The 19254-nt window shown below is 39.0% G+C and overlaps 1 protein-coding gene across 1 annotated transcript; it reads right to left on the bottom strand.

The window, feature by feature from the left end:
* Positions 1 to 3297: 3297 nt before the first annotated feature.
* Positions 3298 to 17763, bottom strand: LOC131791669 (EGF and laminin G domain-containing protein-like). Its single transcript, XM_059109023.2, has 7 exons — positions 17609 to 17763; positions 13517 to 13706; positions 12251 to 13242; positions 10326 to 10946; positions 8773 to 9221; positions 7157 to 7346; positions 3298 to 5241 (listed from the first exon to the last, which is right to left on the bottom strand). The coding sequence occupies exons 1-7, from the start codon at positions 17673 to 17675 to the stop codon at positions 4325 to 4327; spliced, it is 3426 nt and encodes a 1141-aa protein (XP_058965006.2). The 5' UTR covers positions 17676 to 17763; the 3' UTR covers positions 3298 to 4324.
* Between the last annotated feature and the right edge of the window lie 1491 nt (positions 17764 to 19254).

The raw sequence follows: 19254 nt of genomic DNA, 5'->3' as shown, positions 1-19254 counted from the left end.
TTTACTCTTAGTTGGCTCAAAAGTAAAAGTGATGTGTAATCATACGAGTTTAGTTTGCTTTGACTTGGGTAATGAAATGCACGACGTAGCTGCATTTCAAAGGAGCGCTGGAAGCTCTGAAACGCTTACATGTACGTTCGTATTTTGAAATATTTTTACCAATCGTTCTTAATAAGCTAGCCTATGAACAAAGTTTAGCAGATGATGACCAAGAGAAACTCAAGTTATTAAGGTCATTCCATGAATGAATGCGGCCTCGATGATGCGCATTACAAGCTAAAGATTGTCGAAAACAGTTTGAGTTGTTCTTTAAGACCATGTCTGTTAACGATTAGCTATAAAGATAAAAGCCAAGCATTTGAGTTGTTATCTAGAATGGATACAAAAAAATTTACATAGTAATAAGCGAATTTACGAGCAAATCCTCGACGCCGATCAAAAGGTCAACGCAAATTTCAAATAAACGTAATTTGATAGAAATCAGGGTACTGAGACAATAAATCGTTAATTAGCGTAGTTATCTGTGTTATTTCTTAATTCGTAATCTACTTTTAGGCTTCTGACAGGACTACCCTGAGTTTCTTCTAAGGGTTATTTTAAATACAGGTGTCTATCTAGCCAAACAGAGGAGAATTATCTGAATATTTTTTGCTGCAGAGGTTCGATATCAATGCTCTAAAAGTTTAGCCAACTACGAAGAGCCTTAAAAATCAGCCCCTCTGTACCTGCTGTGTCTAACAAGATCAAAGCAATTGAATTTGACATGAAAAGCTAAGATTTCAAATTAATGTATCACTTTTAGTTTAAATAATGTTATCATTCAACTCTTCGCAATGCCATCTTTCTTCGAAACTACTGAGCTGAGGTTTCATCAAGATCAAATCAAAATACTATATTGTCATATTGTATTTAAAAATATCATACTGTGCTACATAATATCACACCACTCTATGTCATATGATATCATATCCGTGCTATTCATCGTATGGTGGAACATTACGCTGCATCATGGTATATGATAATTAATTATATTGTACGAAGCTACATTCGATTGTATTACATTATGTGATAATTTATATCACAAGTATTATATTTTATACTAGTTATAGTTCTCACTAGAGCTGCCCCCGCCCTACAGTACCATTTTTTTTTTTTTTTGAGTTGGGCTTGTTGTTTACAGTTGTGTAGTTATGACCATTTGCGGGAAAAACGTTGATACCTTGCGGCCGTGCAAGCGATCAAATCGAGATTTTTTTTGGTTACGATCAACCGAAAACACCTACATTCTCTCTTCTCCAGTCTTCCTCTGTACTAGGACAAATCTCGTGTCAAAGACACCGATCCTAAAAGTCCTCGCGCGCGTGTCTTTTTACTGGCAGCCCATGACCATTTGCAGGAAAAACGTTGATACCTTGCGGCCGTGCAAGCGATCAAATCGAGATTTTTTCTGGTTATGATCTACCGAAAATACCCACATTCCCTCTTCTCCAGTCTTCCTCTATATTACGCGGGGAGTCCTAAGGTGCCTCCTCGGGTTTTTGGCCCTCTGGGGCCAAAAACCCTGCGGGGGCAATAATTGTATTGTATCATATCATCTGCTATTATGTTTATGTTAAATGAAATTACATCCATGTGTGCATTTATTTATCGATTTCTAGATGGCAGAGCAAGTAAACAATTTCGCCACAGATGGAGCTGGCAAAAGATACCCTCAGGCCAACGAGGAAGATTGTTCTACTTTCGTACTTTGTGTTTGAATTCTACACCACTCAAGTTTTTATTGCCCTGGTTCGACAGTGAAATTCCTTGAAATTCCGAAATTAACACTACATTACCATTTCAAAGTTCTCTGCCAGAAGTTAAATTCTAGAATCCTGAAGTATTTGTTACATCCGCTTTTTGCTAATGAATTTCTTCCAGGGAAAATTGGAAAGAAAAATCATTTTCCCACATAACCATCCAGAAGGGAAATTAATTTTTGAGAAGTCAATCTCTAAAGGGCCGTAAGTTTCAAAGCGTCAATCTTTCCCTTTGATAGGGACCCTTAGCAATGAGGACGAAAACGTGGACGACGACTTGTGGGACCGTTTGCGTTCTGGGACGGAATGGCCGTCTTCGGCGGGAAAACGCGAGATGGTACCGTTACTCTCATAAACTTCGTGGATGATTTAGTGAAGAGCCAAGCTTTCTGGCCTTGGTTGTTCAAAGGGTGGATGACGCAGTACGTTTTGTTAACATTTTAATTCGTCCGCCGGATAGCGATTTATCCGTTGGGTAATGTTATCAACCCCTAAAACAACTTGGGCCCGTACAACGTGCACGGTACGAAAACCAGCACTCTTTCCAATCACGTTACTTTACCGCGGGGAGCTGTGTGACTGGTTATAAGTGATTAAAGGAAGGTAAAAATCTGTTAAGGTGAGGACTCTAATACAAATGGAATGGGGATTCTTTTCGCTTTCTGTCTGCTTCCCTGGCCATTAAATGTGGTGCTACTAATCTACAACTGTCATTTCCCAGACATTCAACAACAGAAAGGGGAATTATGGGACAAAAATCTCTCGAAGTGACGGCTATGGGCATGGAGAAACCGGCAGACAAAAATGCAAACGCTCAAATCAAAGCCTATTTTTGTTTAAAAGCTTTATTTGCGATTTGCAGCTGATTAGAGGTAAAAAAAAAAAAAAAGACTTCCACTTTAAGACCAAAACAAGTCTGTCCGTGAACCCACCACAAGAAACCAAGTCAGAGGACAGCGCTAATTACTTCAAACTGAGATCGCACAGGATTTAAGCACTCTATTGGTCCCCCAAGGGTCTCTCTTTCGTACCCCATAAACTTAGGTCGGTAATTAACGATAGAAAGGTACAAATTATGAAAATATTTCTCCCACATAGAGCAGTTAATCTTTTCCCTCTGCAAAAACACCCTTCGACGAGATCTCTGCAACAGTCCCTCTAGGAAATTGTCCTCAAATTTGTGACAGAGTTAACAACAGACGATGTTCGAAAAAATACGGTTGATCATCAGCGATAGTTTTTCGAAAATCATCTAAGGGCAACTCCAGTTCGTGCTGAATTCGACCAACTGGTAAAGCGCAAACACGGAACCCTTGCTTTGGCCTTAGCACAATTCCCTAAAATTACAGATCTACTTTAGCTTCTATTAAACTACATTTAGTACTTGCTGATTCGAAAATTCGAAGAGTCTTTACATATACATTCAATCTACATAGATTGGAACCCTAAATTTCCTTATACTGGCAAGTTTACAAAGAAAAGTATCTATTCACCGAGGTGAAGAGTTTTAAAATTTTTATTTAATTCCATATGATATTGTACGAAGACAACTTAAGAAAATTTTTACCTCGATACCTGATAAATACTTGCATACGTCAAACTTTGAAAAAAAACGCGCTAAACCTTGAATTCCATATTAAGCGTTGAAACGCCTCATTCTGAAAAGTTTGATGTAATTTTGATGCCAAGTAAAGAAGCCTGGTTTCATTACTCCAAAAGTAAAGGCTAAAAAAAAACTCAAGCAAAATCAACAGAAACATACTTCGATTAAATGAAACCGATAAAAGCTCGATCAATCACACATTTCTTATACTACTCTTTTGGAGCGACAATTTGCTCAAGCGCGAGTCCATTTTGAAAATTTTAAGTCTCACGAAAAAAATCGTAAATTTATAATGATGCAATGCAACGTGGTTTTCTGCCTGAGCGCTGAGCCGGAAATTGGACAAACTACTCCAAAACCGCGAATGCCTTGGGTACAAACTCTTTTACATTATGGTGTCTCGATGGAATAATGTCACCCAGAAAGGCAAAGGCTGGAAGTTACATTAGCTTTCTCTATGCTAGACAATTGCATATGGCACATAACACCTAAAAATTTAATACATCAAGTTTTATGATTCAATAAAATAGTAAAATATACTGCCAATAAAACAGATTATGCTCATCAACTCGCCTCGAAAACAAACAACAACTTTCACTTCATGCTGTAAAAAAAATCTTCGATTAAAGTAGTTCAGATGCCATTAATTCTAGGCCACACGCAAAGTATGCGAGTGGTGTTCACGGAGTACCAAATACAAAACCCCTCGTGCGAGTTTATCTCACGTTAAGGGAGAAGATCATCTATGAACTGATGAAATCTAGCGTGATTTACATGGAAATTAGAAAAGGTTTACTTAGCTAAAAGATCAGTCATGCACAGCACTGATTGGCACGATTCTTCAGCGCTCCACGGCCGACTAAAGACATGAATGATTGCTGTAGACTGAAATAGAAACTCGTCTAAACAATGTAGACCACCTTTAGATGAACCACTCTTTCTTCTTCTCCACGTCCTCCTCCATGGGTTTCCGGGTGGTGGTCATGTCAATGTACGGATCCGTGCTTTTGAGCTCTTCGTCGTCTTCGTGCGTGTGATACTCCCCCTTATGTCTTGCCCAGTACCAGTATATAACAATCAATAAAACCACCAACAGCAGCACCAAGATGAGCACTACGATCACTATGATGGCTGTCTTGTTGTCATCATCAGTACGTCTTCCAGAAGTCGGGTCATAAGGATTTGTTGACTGGACAGAGCCACCGGAACTGCCCGGATCTCGCGGGGTGGGTGGGTTTTCAGGCACCTCCGGCTCCTCGCCACACTTCTCTTTACTATCTCCACTGATACCAGAGGCCTTGTAATTCTTGGTTTTCCCATCGTAAACATAATCCTTGATGGGACTTATTGTTGGATGCGACTTGTCAAAACTAAACGGCGTCACTTTGACACCCGTGAGGCAGCCCTTAAAACCAGTATCACCTTGCTTTCCAACGATAATCTTCTCCATACGGGGGAAAGGGTTTCTTAACCGGTCGTTTTTCTCCTCTTGTGTGTCCTTTCCATCAACGGTGAAATTAAGTTTCTCGTTTCGGCGAACAAATGAAAACGTGTGTCTATTTCCATCACAGAAGTCATCGTTTTTGGAGGGGCTTATCTCAAATTCACCATCACCCGACGTGGTGGATTCGAAGGAAAACACGAGATTCTTTTTCGAGTTGATTGAAAACAGAAAGAAATCTTGAGTGCCCTTACTGGTGATCTTAAGTAAGTCCCCTCCGCATTTGTCTTTGGAATTCGCTTTGAAGCCAAGAACTATGTCTACGCCGGGGACATTCTCAGGGGTAGGGTAGGTGTATGTTATCTCGCTTTCTTGTTCAGCAAACGATGCGCCATAATCTAAACACAACAGCAGGAAAAGACATTGCTTGTAACAACAAAAAGCATAGCAAAACCTATGTGGTAAACGTTTTACTAGGAAGGGGGGGGGGGGGTGTGTATGTGTGTGTATGGCGAGGCCCACAAAGAGTGTGTCTCAAATTCGGGTACCAACACCAGGAAAGGGGGAGGGGAGGGGAGGGGAGGGGAGGGAAAGCTCTGGGAGCATGTTAACTATCCAAATATTTGGACATTTAAGGACTTAGAATTCTACTTTACACATTCTATACATGTAAAGCAATGTACCAGTTGGTTTGCAAGGTTATGACAAGCAAAATAAAGGCAAGATTTAAGTAAAGTATAAAATTAATCCTCAGGGAAGAACATCTGGTCTGATTATTACCTTTCAGTTTATATAACATTAATCAATGTGTTGTACTGTAAGAAGAGACGGAGGAGTGAAAATCAAAGGAACTGGTTTGTCAGCTGACAAAGAACCCTGAAGATAGCATTAGGCAAGGACTAATGTCACACCCCTTCCCTTCCCTGGATTGAATACTGATCTATTGCTGGTCCCTGGTACTCATGGACAGAAAAAGGTTTGTGTACTGAAGGGGATAAAGATGCTGTCAAAATGAAGTACCTTTCCCCTGAACCCAACATATAAATCTGAAAGGACAGGTGGCTGAAAAGAAAAGGTGGCTGACAGAGGAAGTGGCTGAAAGGAGAGCTGGCTGAAAGGAGAAGTGGCTGAAGGGAGAGGTGGCTGAAAAGAAAAGGTGGCTGACAGGAGAAGTGGCTGAAAGGAGAAGTGGCTGAAGGGAGAGGTGGCTGAAAAGAAAAGGTGGCTGACAGGAGAGCTGGCTGAAAGGAGAAGTGGCTGAAGGGAGAGGTGGCTGAAAAGAAAAGGTGGCTGACAGGAGAGGAGGCTGAAAGGAGAGCTGGCTGAAAAGAGAGGTGGCTGACAGGAGAGGTGGCTAAAAGGAGACATGGCTGAAAGGAGAGGTTGCTGAAAGGAGAGGTGGCTGAAAAGAGAGGTGGCTGAAAAGGGTGGTGGCTGAAAGGAGAGGTGGCTGAAAAGAAAAGGTGGCTGACAGGAGAGGTGGCTAAAAGGAGACATGACTGAAAGGAGAGGTGGCTGAAAAGAGAGGTGGCTGAAAGGGGAGGTGGCTGATGGGATAGGTGGCTGACAGGAGAGGTGGCTGAAAGGAGAGGTGGCTGAAAAGAGAGGTGGCTAAAAGGAGAGGTTGCTGAAAGGAGAGGTGGCTGAAAAGAGAGGTGGCTGAAAGGGGAGGTGGCTGATGGGATATGTGGCTGACAGGAGAGATGGCTGATGGGATAGGTGGCTGACAGGAGAGATGGCTGAAAAGGGAGGTGGCTAAAAGGAGACATGACTGAAAGGAGAGGTTGTTGAAAGGAGAGGTGGCTGAAAAGAGAGGTGGCTGAAAGGGGAGGTGGCTGATGGGTTGGGCAGCTGACGGGAGAGGTGGCTGAAAGGAGAGGTGGCTGAAAAGAGAAGTGGCTAAAAGGAGACATGGATGACAGGAGAGGTGGCTGAAAAGGGAGGTGGCTGAAAGGAGAGGTGGCTGAAAAGAAAAGGTGGCTGACAGGAGAGCTGGCTAAAAGAAGACATGACTGAAAGGAGAGGTTGCTGAAAGGAGAGGTGGCTGAAAAGAGAGGTGGCTGAAAGGGGAGGTGGCTGACAGGAGAGGTGGCTGAAAAGAGAGGTGGCTAAAAGGAGAGGTGGCTAAAAGGAGAGGTGGCTGACAGGGAGGTGGCTGAAAAGAAACGGTTGCTGACAGGAAAGGTGGCTGAAAGAAGCTTCGCAATGATTACAAAACCAGGGAAGAATAATATAAGCAAAAAAAAAATCTGGACACTACTCTTCTCAAGGAAACTACCTTAACTTACTGATTTACGTGTAACACAGACTCACCCAGAGAACAGAAGTATCCATAGAAAGGAGTTAAACTGCAGTCACATTTATATACATTATAGTTATCCACACATTTACTGCCAAGTTTGCAATGATCTTTGTCACATGCTGCACCACAACCACCTTTCACGTAGCTGAATTCTTTGGAGTTTGCTAATCCCTCCAAGTCGATCAATTCACCATTAATGGTCTGTGAAAAAAATAACAATGCCCTGAAGAGGAGTGTTGATTTCCTTGAAATTCAACTATAACTACCAGGTTCATAATGCTACACGTTTGAATACAACTGTTTACATTTCAGCATAAGCCCCAAAATTCATCAACTTTTTACACTCACAAAGATTCCAAAGTTGCTAAACTTATCACATATGAACCTAATTTACATGTAGCACCAACCTACAAGCACTCTATAACACTGCAATCTGATTGGCTATGCTACTTGCTATCTATTTTGAGATATATGAGGAGTTAAGGGAGTAGGGCATAAGGTGAACTGATTCTTTGAAAATTTGAATCAATTTAAGTATACATTTGTGAGCTTATCTTCACCTTACTTTTTCATAAAAGCTTGGTAGATTTATACAAAACAACTAGATTAGGAGTTCGAGACTTCCATCACATGATGAATCAATGAACACAAGGCCCTACTCAACTGCCACGCAATAGAAATCTTGTACTTGCGATCTAAAATTCTAGAAATCCAAAGTTTGAAATTGGTTGCTTATGAAAATGAAAACAAGCAGAATTTTTTATCAGGGCCTATGTACATAGCAAGCTCCTGACATTTCCCCCCTTATTTTCTGTAAGAAAAAGACAGACTAACAATAAGAGCAATGGTCTACCATAAGAGAATCGCACACAAGGTCCCTGGATGCTTACTGATTACAGGTTTCGCTGCACAGAAAATGACAAAATCCCTTATTCTGTTAGTTGTGCATGTAAATGTAACTTAAGTACTGAAAAATTCTGGTTACCAGCCATCAGTTGACTGATCCTTTAACCCCTTAGTGTGATTTGCCTCTAAGTTCTCCTCACAATATCATCCTTCAATCAATTAGAAAGTCATGAGAATGAAGGAAATGATCACCAATTTAAGAAGCTCCTGATTACTAAATAAACTCTCTTGTCAGTACCATGGGAAATGTAGAGAGAACACTGTAGAGAATATGAATACCAATGCAAGGTTGTACAGAGTTAACCCTTTAACTCCCATTAGTGACCAAGACAAAATTTCTCCCAACAATATCAATACAATATCAAGCAGATAAGTGATGAGAATAAAGAAAAGATCACTTTGGGGATAATTAGTTGATCTAATACTGAATTCTCTGAAGTAACATTATAAGAATTGTATGGTTAACAGTACTGGAAGAATTACAAATTTGATCTGGGAGTTTAAGGTTAAGGTGAGTACACCACCAAAGTAAATTCAAAAAGCTGTCTCCTCCAAAGTGCAAATGCTGAGAAATATAAACTCCTCAAAAGCTGCTACAAGCCATTATCAGTGTTAACTTATAGGAGACAACCAACTAAGTCTCTAAAGAGTGATAACCTGGAAGAATAGCAAAGTTGATAAAGTGAAAGATACAGGTATTTATGTTACAGTAATTGCTTACCAGTCTACGAATGCAGCCCACAAATCCTGCTGTAACATCTCTGGGGTTTGTTCCAATATTGAGCTTATCATCCATGTTTAAGTCTTTCTCTAAGAGCACAGGGTTCTTTTTCACTTTTTCTTCTTCATCCAACTTCAGTCCAAATTGTAACATGTTGTGATAAACGGTTACTGTGTGCCACTCACGATCATTTAGTTTCTTGTCATTTCCCAGAGACAATTCTATTTTCTCAACTCCATTGCCGATATTGTAGTTCAGCCTGATGCTGGTTTCATTGACAATTTCCAACTGGAAATAATCTTTGGTGTTATCGCCGTTGTACAGTATTGTTCCCTTGGCATAAGGTGTTTTAAACAACAGAGAGATGATCCCATGAGAAGGTGGGGACCACTTATCAAGCTTTATCACACCATCTGCGTCAATGATTGTTGCTGTATTTTGGGTTTTTCCTTCACAAAAATAACAACAAAGATGTGAAATGTTTGAAAGACTACAGTGCCATTCAATTAGAAGCTTCAACATCCCCTTCCCCCTAGAAAATACTATGCATTCACTAGTCTAAGTTACAACTACTCTATAAGCTAGTGGTACTGTTTAGGCTGGGGTTTGGAAGCTATGTGTTAATTTGGAATAGTAGGTTTATTTACGGTGAATACACATCTCAGGGTTCTCAGTAGAATTTTGTACAGCCGTTGCTTTGGTAGTTACAGGCGTAACCCTAATATACACGCCCTTTGGGCGTGTAACTTGGGCCCATAGGGCCCAAGCTGCTAGGGGGGTCCGGGGGCATGCTCCCCCGGGAAATTTTTTATTTAAGATGCTCAGAAATGCTTTTTCCTTCATTTTGGGGGCATATTTTCTCATTTTCTCCAAACAAGTTTAAGTACATTTTGTAATCTGTTCAGTGGCTTTGAACTACGTAAAGTTGAAATTATCTCTTATCAAACTGAAAACTACACTGCAATATTCAATGAAATATTAACCTGCAATAACAATGCTTTGCTTTCTGAGTTAATGGCATTCATTTTATACAAAAAATAATTATTAGGTAACCAGTCCTCTCCAAATGGGGGCACCCACTTACAAAAACTAATTCTCAAGGCCACACTGACCCAGTAACTGCTATATATCTAAACGAGAAAGAGTATAAGATAGCGCAAATATTTGTTAATGAATGAATCGGCCATGTTTTTGCACGTGGAAAGACGACATCTGCGAGAGGCCTGGGTTCAAATTTACAAATTCAATATGGCGGCCATATTCAACGTTGCGGAGACGTGAAGCGATTGTTCGGTTATTCTATGGTCTGCAAAAAGGCTATTCACTTTGACAACTAAAACCGAAGAAAGGTACATTGCGAAAGCAACTAACAGTCAATAGTTTACCCAGCAATTTACTCAAAAAGCCGTTCTTTTATTTGCATTTGATAGACGAATTGATCTACTGGTTGAAGCACTTTGACAGCCGTAACACTTACCTGTGACACCCGTGACAGGTGTTACGGGTTACGGGTTCAACTGAGAACCCTGCATCTAAAAAGATTCACATCTCACCTGTGCAGTATAGAGCCTTAACGGAAAAATTTGCCTCCCCTTCCTTCACATCAGAAAAAACCACTTGTGTTACAGGCAGGTCAGATGTAGAAGTTAACCACCCATGATCTCTCCTCCAAACATTGTCTCTTGCATCACAGTTGCACATCTTACTTTTGTCTGAACAGGTCTTATTCACTCCACAAGCACAGGATTCCATACTGGGTGGGGCACCTCCCCAGTAATACTTGAAAAGTCCATTACTAGCAACCCAATAGCCTGTTTTGTCTTTCCCACCAGCATTGAGGAGTCTAGCACCTTTGCATCCAAAGTCAATGTACTGCTTGCATGCTTCACTATTCCTAGCCAAGGCTTTTGCTGTTTTTAAATTAGGAACATACTTTATGTCTTCAGTATAAGGCTGGGTTGGAGTGCCTTTATCACCAGTGGTGATAATCTTCCCCCCTGCTTTGTCAGTTTCGATTACTGTGACTGCTGGATTGGCTGTCATGTTACAGGACAGCCTTACAGACACCAATGGACCTGGCCCATCCACATCAACTGTATATTTACTATTAGTGGGATTTCCACCTAGATTAATGAGTCGCCTTTTATGAGCCTCACAATTTTCTGCATACTCAGCTGTGGGGAGAACATATGCATAATAAATTTGGTCAATACAAAGGTAAAAATATCTATACAGTACATTGTATACAGCAAGCTACAGAAGGTTACTCTACAAGTTTCACATACTCAAAGTCAATAATCTACTAGTTCCCTTACTACACATTAGACTTCTTATGAAAACCCTTATTGGTCAAGAGCATACAGTCTATAGACATTAGCATGTAAAGTTGACTAGATAACCTAATATCCACAACAGATATTGGGTTTGGCATTACAAAGTCTGCTTAGTTTCCCAGCCCCTTGTCTGTGCCCATGTCGTTAAACTTTTGCAAACTCAGAGAAGTGTCTATTTTTGAAGATCATTTAAAGAATGTATGAGAAAACAAATATTTAGTTTTCAGATGATATCAAAAATTATCAAACCTCTTGTCTGTGTTACCAGCCTCAGCCTTCAGCAAAGGCAGATAATAACTCAGACCTCTGCATTAGTAATTCATGATGTCATGCTCATCCTCATCCAATAACAGCTTATCAGTGTTGTGTAAATCACAGCATTAAAACAGCGTTCAGTCAAGTTCCCCTGACAGTCAGCAAGTAATCATTTAAACCTCTAACCCCAAAAAGCGATTAACTTGTAACTTCTCCTTACAATTCCAATATGTCATATTGCCAGCAAGCAATGAGAACAGACTAGTTACAGTCAGCCAGAGGGGTGTTCTGTTGCCATAACACCAAATTCCATTGTGTGATTCACAAGAAAATGTATGGCAGCCAGTAGGGAGAAATGCTATTTGGATCTTGGGACATACAGGATTGAATGAACATCCTTGGGTGGGGAGGGTTAAATGTCATATCCAAGAACAAAAGACAACGTCCCAGCTTAAGTCTAGCAAAGTAACTAATGAGCTTCGGCATTTTACACTCTGACAATTTGCCATACATACTTAACAAATATTTGGTAGTGACAAACAAAAGAGCAAAGCCATACCAAAAATGAAAGAAAAATTCTCTAATTTATGGACATACATCATAACCATGACTGAAACCCTTAACACCCAAACATCAATATTCATCTTCTCCCTACTGTCCTCTATACATTTCCTAAGGTGCTGACAAGGAGACTTTGTGTAACAATCAAAAGCTTCTCCAAGTAGTGATAATTTTGCTTAGAGAAATCAGATGTTAGTCACTCTTAGAGGTCCAAGGGTTTAACAGAACTTTGTTGCTAGATAAGATGTGGTGTGGTGTTTAAGTACACCATAACCACACCATCTCATCTTACCATTATGTTATACAATCAACAGTCTACAAGTACTTACCCCACTGGCACACTTCTCCTTTGTAGCCAGTGCCTGGGCAATTACAAGTCAGCTCCTTTCCATCAGTTGTGCATGTTGCACCGTTCAAGCAGGGGACAAAGACACAAAGATCAGTGATGTTACATTTGTCAAATTCCACATTTTTGACGATGTCAACTCCCTTGACTGGCTTAAAGTCATTATTATTGATTTTAAGGTCTCGCATACAGCCAATGAAACCACCAGCTGTTACATCAGAGTGGAAGAAATTATTCCCCACAGGTTCAGTTGGAGTTTTTGTGACTGGTAATTTATTTTTACCTTCCAACCTGATGTTGGTGGCAGAGACAAAAAATTCAATAGTAATCCAGTTCCCAGAGTCAACCTTTGCCTCATTAACATTAGTGGAAAGGGTCACTTCAGTCGCTGTGCCCTTGACAAACAAACTCAAAGTAATACCACTTCCTCCAAACTTTATGGTGAAACCATTCTGTTCATCACCTTGCTTAAGGAGAGTTCCAAACTTCTGATATGTTCGGAACTTAAAGCTTCCAGTGACATCAGTCTTCTTGTCAATTGTACAAATAAATGCAGAGTCTGATTTTGAAAAAGTGTATGGCTGAAAGGCTACTGTTAAGCACCCCTTTTTCATATCAACTTTCACGCTTTCAACAACACCCTCCTTGAGGAATTGTATTTCACGTGGAGGTGTAACTGTCTCGATCCGAAACTCCACATCAGTAAGACAACCCACAAAGTAAAGCTTTGATTTGACCCCTTGGAGGCTTTGGAAATTAGGTGCTCCTCCAACATAGATGGCAACATCTACCTCAAGCTTTTTATAATTGGTGGTAATTTTACCCCTCTTCTCTTGCGATGTTTTGTGATCTAGCGTAACATTTATGACAGTTTCCTTGTGTACCACTTCTACAGTATGAGGTTTTCCATCATTAAGATCTTGGCCCAGTAACAATTCTTTGCCAACATTACTTCCACCAAGCCGTACACTGTACCTGTGAACAAAAACATACCAAAAAAGTGAACAAAATTATACAATAAGTTGAACTTTATGTGCACTTGGATAGGTTCCAATAATCTACTGGAGGACAGAGGCATGAATAATGTCACTGTTAACAACACTTTGCCTTTTTTATCATATAATGCCTTATTGTTATCAATAAGCTCCTTGCATGCAGCAGACTATATAAAAGCTTGCCATCTTCACTGCACATTGTAATAATACCATCAGTTAATATTGTCTGACAATCCCTTTTCACAGCTACATACCTTAAACTTCCACTATAGAGCTCAACTGTGACATAGTCTCCACTACTACCACCACCCATTTGGGTATGGAACAACAGTCCAGAGGGTTCAACTGTCTTAAACTGAAGAGTCAAGATGTCTTCCTCAGAGTTGATTGGCTTCTCGTTAGCGACATACTTGAGGTAAGCATTACCAGGGAATTCGCGGTCAACTGATAGAACCAAAAATCAAATAAGCTTAGATACTCACTATCGAGTGTAGAGCAAAATTGTTCAGTTGTCCACCTTAATGCAAAACTCTCTCTAAACATACAACGTAACCCTATCATTCAAGTGGGAGGATTCCTCAACTTAACTTAAAAGAAAAAACAAACAAAATACACTTCAAGTACATGTTGGATTTAATTCCTTCTAGGGTTCTTGTTCCATTTTTTTTCTGAAATTTTGCATAATTTTCACCTTGTTTTTTTTTGGTTTTGGATTACCTGAGAGAATATCATTCCACTTCTGGCACAATTCAAACTGGTGGATTAAATTAAAACCAAGGACAATTTTGAACCTTCAACATATAAACTAACAGTTACATGGCAACTTAGAGTCAGACCCAACTGGCAATAACATTTTCAATTACTGACAAAAACTTCAAACATGCCAAAAGAAACTGTATGTAGAAATCAAGTTAAGTGGTGAACACAAGTTAAACCTAGTCCAACACTTAACAGATTATCAACAATGATAAAACTAATGATACCAACCAACAATGGTGGTAAGGCCAAAGAAGAGGAAAAGAAAGACAAAATATCAGAACTTAATACCACAGAATAAGAAAATGTTGAAATTCCCAGCCATGGGATTTCCAGTTATATAAGAAGCATTACGAATTGTCCCAAAGAGGCTGGAATAGAATATTGTGAAAATTGCTGTGGATAACTCAGTTGAACTCAGACAAAAAAATTACTCTTTTGATATTCTGCTGTTAAAGAAAAGCATTTTCCTGTATTTTGGAGCAGAAAGTACCATGCCTCTGTAGCCACAAAGTTATCATTTCCATAATTAATTAAAACTGGATTTGATGCATCCATCAGCAAGTAAATTAGTTCCATATGCAAATTGTAATCTTTAACTTATTAAATCTTTACATCTGCTCACCATTCATTAGACAGTGTCTAAGATGTACATATATAATCATTCTGTACAAACACAAATCAAAATTCTAAGGAGAAGTGTGCCGGGTTGAATCTTGAGAGATCAACCCTCTCCTTTTGCCAGTTACTTGCACATTAACTCGTAAAATTGCTAGGCCTTTTGAGCACAACATTAATTTTTGTGATGCATTCTGTGCTGAAACCCCTTCTTGGCTGATGATGATGAAAATGGTAAATGAGGTATATAATAGAAAAGTAAATTATTGTTTAATTTTCAGGAGACATACATGTATAAAGAAAATATGGAAAGGTAATTTGAACTTAATTCTGTCTGAGATTTGGAAAGCAGCAGGCTTAAGTCATCTTAACAGCCTGTCAAATCACAAGGTACCCTGCCTTCAAGGAAATACCTACAATATTAGAGTCTACCTCTGTTCTAAGCGTGAACTTAAAAATCGCCTGTTAAAACTTTTGGAAAATGAGGAGATGAATGTTGATATACGCTGCTCAGAAATTTGTAAATATCTCTTGATAAAGTAACTCTTCGTTTAAGTCTTGTTTCAATTGTATTATATATCTTGATAACTTTGCAATTGATTATTTAATTATTCAACGGACTTAATTTTATTTTATTTTATTTAACAATTGTATTTTTATTAATGATTATCTTTGTTTAATTGTATCGGTATGTGATCCTTAGCAGAGACAGCACTTGTTTTAGAAGGGTGGCCCGCCTAGAATAGCTTGCTAATTGCGGGTCACCTAGGACTGTGATAATATTGTATTGCTAACAAATAAAATTGAATTGAATTGAATTGAATTGAATTATGGTTCATTTGTAGAAATTTTGAAAAAAAAAAAAAGAAAAAAAGAAATCTTGAAACTTTACAACAAACATTTCAATAGCAATAACTACCATTAATGCAGATGCACATTACATAACTACAAAGAGAAATTGCAAAGTGAAAGTATCTTAAAACTAAATAAATTGCATGACCTAAAGCAGTTTACATCACACAAACTTCCACAACAAAGGTTACAGTAATTGTTGTCCTCGATGACACATGTATGTGATGAATTTAATCCACCTAGGCTTCCTGTGCACAAAGATCTGTTTCCAGTAATTTCAGAAACAAGCAACAACAAGAAGACATGTTCAATCATGAAAAATGCAATACGGGTGACTTTTAGGCTGACTCCACTTTGGCCATATGTAAAACTGATTCCTTTGGTAACAAATATTCATTTTCTTTAAGTTATGGTTTTAAGTAGGCAAAGGTAAATAATGGAGAGAAAGATAAAACAACTATGACACCTACACATTAACTGCAAACGTCAATTGGATCATATTACTCAGCGTGAAAACTACGCTTTCTCTTGTTCATCCAGGTGAGTCAAAGATCTTATCGAGCAAGAATACATTCAATACACAAACATTTTAAAATGATCTTCAGAACGTCTGTCAAAATTGATTTTAACAGATGTTGATAGAAATAACATGTGCGAAAAAATATTCAAACAAGTTTTTCATTTTTGTATACATGCAATAGCGTTTTAGAGAGCTACAAATCATATTAACGTTCCTGGGAACAGAGTCAAACTCTGTACACCCATCAAGAAATAAATAGCTGAAAAAACTGCCGCCAACAAACGTTTTATCGCTGCTCTCAATTTAGTCAAACTTTCATGACAAAATAAAGCAGAAAACTAGTCAACATATTGCCCGATTCAATTGGCCACAGAAAAGAACAACACTGATAGTTAAATCAGAAATGAATAAAGCGCTTCACGAATATAGAAACGTTGCGAAAGTAACAATGTTTTCATTGTTTCTGATTTCATAACACAGCCACGGGTGAAAATAGCGAGATAGGAGAATTTTACCCCGGAAAACAAAGGTGCACAAATCGCTGAGCAATGATATAGGTGTAAATAACACCTTCGAAAGTAGCAACATTTCTTTCTTGATCGGTCAACCACCGGGTATTTCATCGAAGCAGTTAACACATAAGGCAAGGAAGCTTTCAAAAAAAATGAAATGAAACTCTGTATCTCATAAACAAACCCATAGTTAGAATTTTTTCCAGTTTAATGAAATACTTGGTTCGATGCTATCAGAGAAAGTTTCAGTATACTTCATTACTCTGTGCAGTTTGCTCGATTATAGGTTGAGTTTGCAAACACTTTTATTTTCTAGTTTTAGGAAAACCGTCATCGTACAAAAATGCTTCCTATGAAATTAACGAAAAAATACCTCAAGTTTTATAAAAACATTAGCCGACTTCGCCAAAGCAATGCCAAACAACCGGAATTGCTTGGTGAGGTCCATTACCTAAGCGCAAAGACAGTTGAGCTTATTACAAGTGTAAACAGACCTGCAAAATACATCAGCGCTTAAGTATAAATTTTAAAAAGATACGCTGAAATATGAAACGTTAGAAGGGGAACAGTTACGTTTGAACAGTTGAACTGATATCAACATTCTACAGATCATGAACATCGCTTAATTCGTTTTAAATCGAGACCAAAACAAGAAAATTTGTCAAAAATTGTGCAAAAACAAAGAATAAACCACAAATGCAGACACCAAATTTTCCAATAAGCTTTAATACGCGTGTATTGCAGTAATTTTTCAAAACTTATTCGCATAAACAGTTTAGGAATTGTTCGCTTGAACATCAGAACAAATTCCACAGAGGTCCTGGCCCTCATGGACTTCCGTAAAATAACAATTAAGAGGGACGCAGAAAAGATCGCACATTCTGTAGCACGAGGATGAAAAGAAATCAAGGCATCACACTGAAGATTATTACTGCGGAATTACCACATCACGAATAATTTAGGGCACAAATGTAGGTGGGACTAATATCTTTACTTCTGTTTCTCGCTTCGGCAGAATACGAGCAACAGTTTAGCGCTATTTCGAGAGAGAAAATAGCTTCAGCTCCAAAATCAAAAATAATACTCACTTGCACAAACGACGAACAAGCAGTGGAATAACCACAAACCAGCCGCTAAGCTCCTAAAACCCATCATAACTCCACAGAGCAAGATGGTGGATTCAAACAATATGCAGACCTTAAACCATGCTCGGTAAGTCACGTGATCATTTACAGACGCTTCGTTGCTTACATTCCTGGTTATTCAATTATATGGTTTGCTATTGGCCGAGCCACGCAGAAGTTCGTATTCTGATTGGTCGAATCTTACTAAAATTTGAATACAACAAGGTGGGGCATGGTCACGAAATGTCACGCAATGTGTCATTTGGAAAGGGGCCATTCTCGTGATCCTCATTTAAAAAGTTCAAGGATGTGAATGCTGTGTGAATGAATCTCGTGACGGAAAACCGTCGCTGGTAATGATTTACACGTAGAAACGTGTTCAGCTCATATCCTTAGGGAAGCTACTGTAGTCATTGCAAAACTTGCACCTAAACAAGGCGAGTAATTTGCGAGGGCTTTCTTACCTCCGCTGAAACTCTTGAATGGAAATCTAGACGTTTAGCAGATACCTCCTACCACAGACCCGTATCTCTCCAAGCAGCAGTTCGAGAATCCTCGAATTTTTTTTAGCATCAACCAGTTTTTGGCTCTCTGAGAGACCACAAACTCATTTTCAGTGTCAATTTGGTTTCTGGCTACTGATGATTACCTCACTGACGGGCTCTTTCAGTGTTAAAAATGCTCTTTAGAGAAACATTGACCACGCACTGCCTACATGACTGTTCTTTTTAGATTTGATCAAGATCTCTAACTTCGACATTCTATTTAGGGACTTATTTCACTTGCTTTTCGTCCTCCGGCTGAGTAGTGGTTCCCACCCAACCTCTAAAACCGCCCTTATTTTACGTGCGAGACCGGAATACCAGGAAACCAGGGAAATCGTTTTTAGCGTCCCAGAAGGTTCCATCCTTTGTTCCTTGCTTTTCATTTTATACATCAAAAACCTTCCAGCAGTTACTGACTATTGCACAGTGAAAATATAAAGTAATTTAGGCGCGCTGTGAAAATAATAGCTCTGCAAGGACCCGTTTCTTGAAAGTCCCGGTAACATAACAGGCCCGAATTCATATTTTAAAATAAAAAATCCAAAGAATATAGAATCACATTCTGTCACCATAACCAGTCCATTTTTCCCCTTTAGCTGTTAGTTTAATGCTTTCTTCTCGTGAATAGATGCTCTTAGAGAATGGCCATTTTCAAGGTCATGATTTAAAAAAACGCTTTATAAAATAATTCAAATAGTACGCGCGCTCTGATTGGCCATAAAACCATTTTACATGAGCGTATGTAAACAAGCGTATACAAGTTTTGCAGAATATTTCGTTCCTCTTTCATTAGTTATTTTATAAAAGAAATGTAAAATGGTTTCCGTGTTTACATAGCCTGATGTAAACACTTGGGAGGTTGGGAGAACACTCGATAAGCTGGAAACCACTCCGCTTCGCGTCATGGTTTCCTACGCTTATCTCGTGTTCTCCCAACCTCCCGCGTGTTTACATCAGGCTATGTAAACACGGAAACTATTTTACATTTCTTCAATGTAAGCCCTGCTGAACAATTCAGTATGAGCTTCTTTTGCAATCTTTTTACATTGAACGATTAAGTCACAG

Source organism: Pocillopora verrucosa, chromosome 10 (assembly GCF_036669915.1).
Source record: "Pocillopora verrucosa isolate sample1 chromosome 10, ASM3666991v2, whole genome shotgun sequence".
In the NCBI taxonomy this organism is placed as follows: Eukaryota; Metazoa; Cnidaria; class Anthozoa; order Scleractinia; family Pocilloporidae; genus Pocillopora; species Pocillopora verrucosa.
Note: the sequence above shows the minus strand (reverse complement) of the source record. Positions and strands in the feature narration are given on the sequence as shown.

Bases quoted from the DNA above. Each gene is read 5' to 3' on its own strand.
- LOC131791669 (XM_059109023.2), bottom strand. From the start codon at position 17,675: ATGATGGGTTTTAGGAGCTTAGCGGCTGGTTTGTGGTTATTCCACTGC. The intron at 13,243-13,516 runs GTATGTAGCTGT...TTTTGTTCACAG, and splicing joins CTCTATAGTGGAAGTTTAAG to GTACAGTGTACGGCTTGGTG. The intron at 10,947-12,250 runs GTAAGTACTTGT...TTCTCCCCACAG, and splicing joins AGGAGAAGTGTGCCAGTGGG to CTGAGTATGCAGAAAATTGT.